Here is a 10,786-nt window from a genome sequence, read left to right as displayed (position 1 = left end):
AATGCACTAAATCCACAAATGAATATATTATATTGTGGAAAACTGGCAGCAGGTGTACCATCGCACACAATGTGCTGCTTTTGTCCACCCACCATTGTGTATTTCAGTGATTCTGATCCGGATACAGTTTTGGATCATCAATACCAATTTGAGTGAAACTTTTAACTGTGTGATTTTGCTTTTTGTTTCATTTTTCACAAAACTGAAAGTCAAGTTTCCCTCATGGGGTTACTCATTAATTGTTGCTGTCTTGTTCACCCGCCTGCCCTGTGGTAACCTCAGCACTACCACGCCCACCTGATCCTTTGTTCACCACTTCCTGATCAGTTTCTATACGAACAGGTCTGATTCCACTGACTCTCTGTCAGATGGTCTGTTGTTCCAGCTGAGAAGCAGCTTTTTAGCCTTAGATTTCCAGTTTAATAAATTTTTTGACAACTGTGTGATTTTATCTTCATCCACGTCTCTTTTAGCCTGATGATTTTTCCTCCCTGTTGAGTTCAGTTCTCTCTATCAACGTACATTGAACTCTTGTCTGAATCAACGTCAGTAACAGGTAAGCTGTTTGAACTCTTAAGATGAATGAATCACGGTGTAAAATGCCATCTGCTGTGACTGATTAGAACATTACAATATGTTTTCAGTTTCTGTTACTGGTCATGGATGATTTTGTTTGTAACAAACTAACTGAATGGGGTCTGAGCAAGTGGATCGACAGATTCAAAGGTAAAGTATTAGCACTCATACTGGTGGGACATAGATGCTATAAAGTATTCAGATGATTTACTCAAACTGAAACACAACTTCTACTAAACTATAGACACTTCTCTCGTCTGTGTAGAGAGAGAATAAAAACACTTACAGTACAACATCTGCATTTCACACAAAACAAGAATGAACATGTGCTTAGTTAAATCGAAACAGAAAATATAAAATGCAAGGGAATGAACATACATTCAATTCATACAACTCTACAGCTCTGTGATTCTTCGTATAATGATTAACTGATATGACAAATATTATGTAAACTTTAATTAACTTGAGTTCAGCTGCAGAAAAGAATTCTTGTTTGTGTAGGACAAAGTTAAACTTGATATTTGTTTTTGTAACAGATGAAGAGGTCGATGAGGAAAATTTCTATTATCTTGATCAAGAGCTTGAACACTTGATCCCGAAGGCTGGGCCAAGAGCAAAATTTAAGGAGAGACTCAAACTATTGAAGGTAATGTTTCGCACTGTGAAGACCGGCACATTTTGGCCTCTCTTATGTGAAAAAACTGATATCCACAAATAAATATATAACAGACATGTTGATATTTTCTTGTCATTAGGGAAAACAAAACACAACTCAAGAAAGAAATGATGTTTCTGCTCAAGTAAGTTAAAAACAGTTTCATGCTGATTGTGTATAATCTGTGATAGAGGTTGTAATGTGTACTGTATCACTCAAAGTTCTGAATGACCTTTATCTACCGTGTTCAGGAGCCTGAAAAAGAAGCCGAGTTGCATGAGGTAAGGGCGACAGTGATTTTATAGATATGTAATGAGTGAACATTACTTTAATCCTCAGGCACATACAGTACAGTGCAAAAGTTTAAAGGCAGGTGTGAAAAATGCTGTAAACTAAGAATACCTTTAAAAATGGAAGGGTGTGACCCTTTGTTTGCCATCAAGACAGCCTCAATTCTTCACTTGCACAAAGGTTTTGAATGAACTCAGCTGGTAGGTTGTTCCAAACATCTTGAGGAACTAACCACAGATCTTCTGTGGATGTAGGCTCCTTCCTCAATCCAAAAGGCTTTGAATAAAGGCAACTGGACTTGTAGGATTTCTTGAAGACGTTTGAAACGTCTTTTGGATTACCACGACCTGGATGACTGAGAACCTTCACAGACATATCCTTCCTCAAATCCTTCTGTCGCTTCATGTAATCCCAGACACGCTCTGAGATCAGGTCTCTGTGGGGGCCATGCCATCGCTACCAGGACTTCTTGTTCTGGTCTGGCCTTTGTCCTGCTGCAGAATAAATTTAGAGCCAATCATACGCCTCCCTGGTGGTATTGAATGATGTGTAAGTATCTGACTGTATTTCTCAGCATTGAGGACACCATTAATCCTGACCAAATCCCCAGCTTCATTTGCAGAAATGCAGCCTCAAACTTCCAAGGAGCCTCCACCATGCTTCACTGTTGCCTGCAGACAGGATTCCTTGGCCGACCACTGTGTCTACGATCCTACAAAATCCCTGACTTTGTGCAAGTGTACCTATAAGGACTAATGCTGGCTTGAAGGCAAAGGATAGTAGCAGCAAATATTGATGTGATTTTTCTTTTGTTCACTCATTTTGCATTTCTGATAAAAAAAAATAATTACATGTTTAAAAACATTCTCAGTTTACAGCATTTTTTCCACACCTACATGAAAGTTTAGCACGGTACTGTATAATTAAGACACTTCATTGTCCTGATGAAGTCATCCTCCCCCGGAAAATGATTTACTGTTGTTTACTGACCAACAAGGATGATGAATGTGATCAGTGTTTCTGTTCAAGTAAGTTAAATACAATTTCATTCTGATTACATATGATCTATGGTAGAGGTTATATTGTGTTTTGTTTCTACTCAAAGTTTTGACTGACCTTGAACTGAGAGTATTTTATTCGCATTTGTAAACAGGAGAGTGAAGAAGAAGCTGAGTTGTATGAGGTAAGGACGACAGTGATTTTATAGACATGTAATAAGTGAACATTACTCTTTATTTTTGCTTTATTTAAATTTCCCGTGACAAAGTCATCCTTCATTATTTACTGTTGTTTACTGACCAACCCGGATGATGAATGTGATTACCTCCCAGACACTGTCACACTCATCCTGAATTTGATGAGATCATAAGTGCATACTTCAGTCTGTGAATTCCAAACATGTGTGTTCAAGACTGCTGGATTTTCTAAGCTTGTGTGAATCAAGTATTATTTCTGTATTATTCATTTGTGTTCATTCTCAGGTTTTGCCATCTACAAGTGCCACAGGTGAGACGCAGATTTAATAGTCAAACTATATTTTTTTATGGTATATTTATACTGCATATAAGTTTTCAGGCAGCATTAATAATAATGACAAAACAATTCCTGTTTTTTAAGCAAAGAGACCTGTGGACATTCAAGGCGAATCAAGCAGGTGGGAATCACCAGCTAAACGACAACGTGACTCATATTCAGGTATTTACATTTCTTTGTCTCTGTTCATTTTCACACAGTTTCCCTAAAGTTTACTGGTCCGTACTAAACAGTTCTTTACGTTTACACTGACAGAAGAAAACATACTGTCTGAAGTGAAAAAAGCGATGAGCTATGTCCATTCAAGACTACACAAACAAGACAACACAAAGCTGAATGCTTTCCTGAAGTGAGTATTACATTTACCACAGTCTGTGAAACAAGGTTGGACTGCACAGGCTGCTGCTGTTTGTCACTAAATCCAATGCCCATGTTAATTTAAAGTAAATTAATGATGGACTGATACAAAACGCGTGATTTTATGTGCACACTGTCAGGCCGAGACTCAAAGCAGGACTCAGAATGCAGAGATGACAAAAGGCTTTATTTGGATTCTTCAGAGATCCCTCACAGAGGGACAAACAAATGGCTACAAAAAAAACCTAGACGTTAATCTGACTACTGAAAACAAAAAAACTCTCCAGAAGGAGGAAAACACAAATCAAAGAAACAAATAAAAAAAAACACAAAACACTCCGAATGGAGGAAAACCTCAGGACTAAGGATCTAAACTAAGAAAAGACTTAACAAACAAAAACTCTCTCTTCGAGAGGAATCACAGGCTTACTTGAAAACTTCTCTGGTTGAAGACATGAAACAAGGCACGAGAACAGGTTGAGGACGATAACACTCTGGCACGAGACAAGGGGAACACAGACTACTTAAACACATGGAGGGAAATAGGGGACAGGTGGACACAATCAGGAATCAGGGAAGACAATCAGACTGGTGACACATGAGGAAGGGCAAGTGACCTGAAACGAGAGGAGAATTACTTTTCAAAATAAAAGAGGAAATGACAGGACAAAACAACCCCAAGACGAGACACCCTCACCACGGTGTGACACACACATTTCATATTCTGTACAGATTATCTCCTCAATGCAATTACACAATATGACTGTTTCCAAAGGACTTACATATTTAAAAAAAAATAAAGCAGGATATTCAACATATAGTATGTTGCAGTTATGCAGCATGTACAAGTTTATATTCTTACCTGTAAGTATTTATAATGTCAAACTGCATATATTTGATCTCCATTTATCTCATGGATACGACTGTAAAACTCAATAGTCCTAACCCTTAAACTTTCTCACAATAGGACAAAAATTAGTGACTTGGAGACAAACAAGAGGGAGCTGGTCGGTGTCTTTGGTAAAAGTGGGGCTGGAAAGAGCTCTTTGATAAATGCCATCATTGGAGAGAAGGATCTTCTGCAAACAGGACGCATCAGTGAATGTACCACGGTCATGATTAAAGTCGAGGCCAACATGCACAACTCAAAGTATGAGGCAGACATTGAGTTCATTACAAAAGAGGTAAAACTTTGAATATTTTTATTCTTATTTGAAGCTAACTGGAGTTACATTGTAGTTATGGAAATGCTACTGGTTGCACTTCATGTGATTTAAGGCTAAAGATGTAACTTCGGTCTTTCAGGAGTGGAAAGAGGAACTATGGTTGTTGGATCAGTTGCATGGGGATTGTACATCTCAAGAAATGGATGATGATGGTGGTGCTGCTGGTGGTGATGATGATGATGACGATGATGACGATGATGATGACGATGATGACGATGACAGTTATGACCTTGAAGAAAAGCTGTCTGCGTTGTATGGAGAAGAATATAAAAACAAAACCTCTGAAGAACTCATGGACAAGAAATACTTCAAAGAAATTCCAGAGTTTCTCCATTCCAGCAGGAAGACGTTCACATGTCAATCAGTAAGAGAAATCTTACAAGTTTGACGTCATAAAATATTATTGTTCTTGTTCCAGTGGTACAGCACCATATTCAATTTAACCTTCATAAGGAAACCGTTCTGTTTTCTGTAAATGCATTTAAACATAATCAAGTCTTACTGACATTCCAAATGACATTGGGCTCTCACTACTAGTTTATGGCCAGCTGGTCACATCTACTGGTTAGACAGGTTGGAAAAGTCAGCTTTCAACATTTGACTCTATTTTGGTTTAATAATTTTAATTTTAACTTTCACTGACTGTGTTTCTAGGTTGCTCTTATACCCCATCATATTCTTCTTGGTTTCTTTAATGCATTTTTATTGAGAAAGGGAAATTCTTGCATTAATTTTACTTTTGTTATTTGTTACAGTCTAAAGAGCTATCTGCAAAGTTGGTCAAATATACAAGAAATGACTTAAAGCAAAGAGAAGGCACAGAAGAAAGGAGGTTGTATTGGCCACTGGTAAAGTGTGTGACTGTCAAGGTGCCACATAATGAGTTTCTCCAACATGTCACACTTGTGGACCTTTCTGTAAATGGAGACTGCAACGAGAGCAGAGACGAAATGTGGAAAGAGGTAATTTATTCACATGAAGAGGGTTGTTATCAGCATTGTCAACTTTTTTTCCTTTAAAAAAAAAAAAGCGTTCATGACCTTCCAGATTGTTGGAAAGTGCTCCACTGTGTGGATTGTGACTGATATTACACGAGCAGCATCAGAAAAAGAAACCTGGAAGATTCTGAAAAATGCCAGTAGCATCATGGGAAATGGAGGAGAGTGTCAACACATTCACTTCATCTGCACCAAGTCTGATCAGATTCATTATTCAGATTAGTAAGTAAATTAAAAGGCCAAACTGGTCAATATTAACACAACATGATACATGTAATACATTTATACATTTATGACTCACTTTGTGGTATTTATTAGCCCTGTTTAGACTTTCATTGATTTCTTATGGCTACACCCATCACTAAAAGGCCTCAACAAAAATGCCTTTAATGATTTGTCTGTAACCATTACCAGGACAGGTCTTCCCAGCTTATATAAAGTAAAGATAAATAACAGAGTCACTATTCATGGATGATTTCAAGTTTCATTTTTATTTATTTATAATGAATTACAACTTTTAAAGTCCACTATACTTGAGCAGCTAACAAACAACACAAGTCATAGACAATTTTTTTTGGTGTTTTGTGAAATAAATTGAATTGGTTTGCCATTACTATACTACTATACTATATAGCAGAAATAATTCTTTTAGATGATCTGCTGACGGGTAGAAGTTCAACAAAAGATGTGTTGTTTAAATTTTATCAGCACTGTAGATGCAACGTTGTATTTGAGACACCATCACTTTCTTCTAGTTCAGCAGCTGACGTTCGTGCTCTTATATTGAGGAGGAACGAGGAAGCCAAAGAAAAAGTGATGAGTGAATTCAACAAGCAAAACAAGATTAAGGTAATCTATATATCTAACAAAATGAATTCCTACAACTGCAAGCATGACTTATAGTTGAAACCTATCACCCCAGAAACACTTCAGAGACAACTGCTTTGAAGTGTTCACAGTGAGCTCCAGTGAGTTTCAAGACGGAGAATATCTAACGCCAGTAGAGACTGGTACGTCAACCCTCAATACATTAAGATACTATGTATAGATCAAACATAAAACTCCATTTATTTTGTTTTATCATTTTTCACAGAAATACCAAAACTTCAGGAGTTTTTGCAAAATCTCAATGACTGCCACTCAGAGACTTTAAACTATGTGTCTGGAGCTTATGGGATTCTCTCCTTGATTCAAGGAGCCCGCTGTAGAGAAGGGGTAAGATCAAAGCAACGTTCCTTCTCTGCTCCCGTCTTCACTGCCATTACTGTTTTTAGTTTTAACAATCAGGTGACACGAAAACATTGGAAATCAGATTTACAGTATGTGGAGCTACATTTAAACTATTGTGAAAAGTTTGTAGAAGTAGGTAGGAACAACTATTTGGTGTAATATTTGTTAATTTAAAGATGTTTTCTTTCAACAAATCAACAGATACTTTATAGAGAATAAGTAGCATTTGTAGTTTTATCGCCTTAACTAATGTGTTGTTAATAATGTTTTGATTTCAGGCTAGCAGAACAGATGTGTGTGCAAACCTTGAAGGAAACATGAGCCATCACCTTGACCAAGTCAGAATAAATATGGAAGAAACTAACAGGGCTTTTGAAAAATGCCTCAGTGAAGGTGTTGAAAAATCCAAAAGTTCTTGTGAAAGACAACTGAAGTCCTTCTTAACTTCTGTATGTATTTGAATTACAAACATTAAGTCTCTCTTGAATTGATGTGAATATTAAAAAAAAAAAAAAAAAAAAAAAAAATGTTTTGTTTCAGAGAAAAGTCAGCCATAGTTTCCACAGGACACTGAAATGTGTAGTTCAGAACAATGGCATCTACAAACCAAAGGAAAAGACACCAATAAATCTCAACATGAAGTTGTCTTCACACCTGACTGACAGCATTGATGAGAAATTCAAGAAAACCTTTCCGTAAGAACTGTTTAATAAGGACATAAAACTATTTGTTGAACCCAAAAGTCCAGAACAGATAAATTCTACAGTAATCAAATTATATTGTATTTTTAAAACATGTCAACATGTTTCAGAAATGACAGAAAATGTGAACCATTCAACGGAGTCATCAGTAGGTTCACACTCAACACAGGCGATCTGATTCAGAGGTACAAAGATGTGGAGCTGCAGCTGATATTTCTGCAGACAGAGGTAAAGAATGAACATTAGAACCAACCTGTTCATTGGTTATTTACAGTACAAGACTTTATGTCAGTTAAAACTGAGGTATTCCTGGAAAATCGAGTCTTTCCTCTTCAGGTAAATCTGAATATACCTGCTAAACACACACAACAGATGACAACAAAATGACAAATAATAATAAAAAGGATGAGCCTTATTTTCTTATGCATGTGCATACTATTGTAATGTAAAAAATAAAATTTAAAAAAATATTTTATCTTTCTTAGGAAGATAAATTGAAGGCAAAGCTAAAATCAGTCATTCGGAACAAGAAGAAAACCATCTACAGCAGCCTGACGGATACGATTGAGACGACCATGAAAGAGTGCTATGAAAGTAAGACAATCGGAATTACCTAGCAACACACCAGGTAATATTCATACATATATGCAACCAGTTTAAAGATTAAGCCATGAAACTACTTTGTTTTAGGAGCAGCTTGTTTCAGTGGCGAGGGCACACTGAAAAACATAAAGGAGACCATAGAGAACCATGTACACCATTCAAAGAACATCATGTTGGAGCTGGCAAAAAATGTTATGTTGAACCAGCTGAAGCAGCTGGAGGTTTGTCACATTTGATCATATAATGAGCTTGTAAGACATGTCTCTTTATCCACTGCTCACATGAAAGTTTTTTCTATATTTAAGTGTCAGAAAGACACAAAAGTTTATGAAGACATTAGTTTTTTTTTCTCACACTGTGAGCTAAGCTGATAATTCATGTGTGTGTTTAATAAAGACTGAAGCCAGTAGTTAGCTCTTTAATGAGTGGTAATTAATACAGATTTTGATGCTGAATTAGGAATACATTTTGAAGACACTGGAGACAACTATGAGGGAATCAATTGACCTCTCGCTGAAGACAGATGACCACTCAATCCCAGGTAAAAGGAAAATATTTAATTTAGAACCATGAGAATAATGTAAATATGAGATTTATAGATCAATGATATTCCATTTTTTTGTTTAGATGTTTCAGATGAACTAGAAATGGTGAAGAAACGCTATAATGAACTGAGAGCCATGAAGAAAACTGATTAGGTAAAACATTTCTTAGCATGTTAATAATATCATTGTAATGAATTCAGAACTTCTTTGAATAATGTTATTTCATGATGGACCCAGCCATAATAAACATTGCATTTTATCAAAGGAGCTGCTTCAAACTGAGTCTTTAACAGACAAAGAGATATTGTGTCCTGGTGTTAACAGCTTTCCTCATATTTCTCATGAAAAATATTAAGGTCTGATTCCTGTGCTGTTCATGAGGACAAACAGCAGAGGCTTGGTCACTCACGAACATCCGTAAGGTTATGATGATCAAAGACACGACGCCTCTATATTAGGTCTCAGTCATTTTGTCATGTTTTGTCCATGTTTCAGGTGTTGTCCTGAGGTGTGGTTTGATTGTGAATTTCATTTCATCAACTTTTGTATCGTATTTTGTATGACTTTTACACAGATTTTTTCTACATTGCATGGATTTGAGTTTAATGTGGGTTCAGTGGGACGGGGGGTGCTGCAATTCCTAACTCACATTGGTTACCAGCAAAACTGATCCAAATCCTCTCAACCGCAATCAGTTAACAACTTCACCAAACGACCTGTGGTAACAGAGAGAAGGAGGCTGCACATTTTGCTGGTGAATTTTATTGTTGTCAGACCTTTACCTGCTATGCAAAACCATTACCTTACATTATCGCACAACACACTGTGAAGTACTATTTGTTGACAGTGCTGATATATATAGGTGATTGTGTTTATGATGTTAAAAAAAATTTAAAAAAGAAGCGGTTAGTCAGCCTGCCTGATTTGCAAAGACAGGCTGTTTCACAGTTTGAGGGAAGCGACTGAAAAGACATGGTCACCTCTCAACTTTTTCTTTGATTTTGTAGACAATCAAGTAATATAGTGAAATAATTGTGGTGCACTTAATTTTGCGAGGAAATGTCATTTTGTATGTTATCTGTATGTTATCTTTTTAGCCTTAGGTCTTCAACGGGGGGTCCACAAATATAAATTTCTTTGCATACACATTAACTTGAATCCAATATATTTTAGTAAAGGGATAAATGGAGGCAGAAGACGTCATCTTTTTAGTCAGCACTTCACGCATTCAGCGATACAGGAGCTGCCTCAGCAGCGCACATAGAGCCTGTGTATTATTTGAACAGCTTAATATTGAATGCAGAAAATTAATAATAATGCACATCTATAATTTGCACTGGTTGAGTTTAATATAGAATACATATAGTAAGTAGGGGGTCATTACTTAATCTCTCATCAGTTTGGAGGTCTGAAAAACTTGAAGACCTAAGTTTTGTATTGTAATTATGTTGTAAGATCTCAATAAAGTTGTATTTTAAAAAAGAAAGAGGCAGTGTGTTTACATATGGAGCACAGTGTGATTTTGTTCATTATTTCATGATACTGATAAGCAAACAACCACTTCCGCCAGACTACTAGCTCCGCTCTACCTCCACCAGTTACAAGGAAATGTTGGATTATACACTGTTTTAAAACATTTTTTTTTTTTACAATTCCTGCAAAGCGTTATTATCGCAACTAGTCACCATTATGTCATATCCTCTTTTTTTTTTCGCATCAAATAACTGACTAAAACGAAACTTATCTAATAAATGCAACCTATTGACACAAAATTTAATAAACTATCTAAAATGACCATCCTTGGAAAAAATACATATATTTGAGGTGTATTTTAGTGTTTTAGTTTGGTCCCATCCACTAACATGGAGGAGGTGGAGCTTATGACCTATACTGCAGCCGGACACCAGGGGGAGCTCTCCTTGCTTAGGCTTCACTTAGAGGAGCTGTATGGGATCCAGCAACTAACAGAAACAACTTGAGAAGTCACATCAGTGCGAACAATGACACTGTGAGAAATTCAGTAGGAAACAAAAAGGAAAACTCTACAATAATAACCTTGGCATGACGGAAA

General features: G+C 36.6%; 1 protein-coding gene across 1 annotated transcript; it reads left to right on the top strand.

The window, feature by feature from the left end:
* The first annotated feature begins 357 nt into the window (after positions 1 to 357).
* LOC124998226 (nuclear GTPase SLIP-GC-like) lies at positions 358 to 9,943 on the top strand. The gene is made up of 24 exons (XM_047572474.1): positions 358 to 556; positions 645 to 726; positions 1,113 to 1,222; positions 1,332 to 1,376; positions 1,483 to 1,512; positions 2,676 to 2,705; positions 3,004 to 3,028; positions 3,140 to 3,217; positions 3,311 to 3,404; positions 4,380 to 4,596; positions 4,718 to 5,002; positions 5,394 to 5,600; positions 5,686 to 5,858; positions 6,392 to 6,485; positions 6,559 to 6,646; positions 6,730 to 6,851; positions 7,145 to 7,315; positions 7,407 to 7,561; positions 7,678 to 7,795; positions 8,053 to 8,161; positions 8,258 to 8,391; positions 8,630 to 8,711; positions 8,798 to 8,868; positions 9,072 to 9,943. The coding sequence occupies exons 2-23, from the start codon at positions 660 to 662 to the stop codon at positions 8,866 to 8,868; spliced, it is 2,505 nt and encodes an 834-aa protein (XP_047428430.1). The 5' UTR covers positions 358 to 556; positions 645 to 659; the 3' UTR covers positions 9,072 to 9,943.
* Positions 9,944 to 10,786: the final 843 nt, after the last annotated feature.

The sequence above is a fragment of the Mugil cephalus genome, chromosome 20 (assembly GCF_022458985.1).
Source record: "Mugil cephalus isolate CIBA_MC_2020 chromosome 20, CIBA_Mcephalus_1.1, whole genome shotgun sequence".
NCBI classification, from domain to species: Eukaryota; Metazoa; Chordata; class Actinopteri; order Mugiliformes; family Mugilidae; genus Mugil; species Mugil cephalus.
Note: the sequence above shows the minus strand (reverse complement) of the source record. Positions and strands in the feature narration are given on the sequence as shown.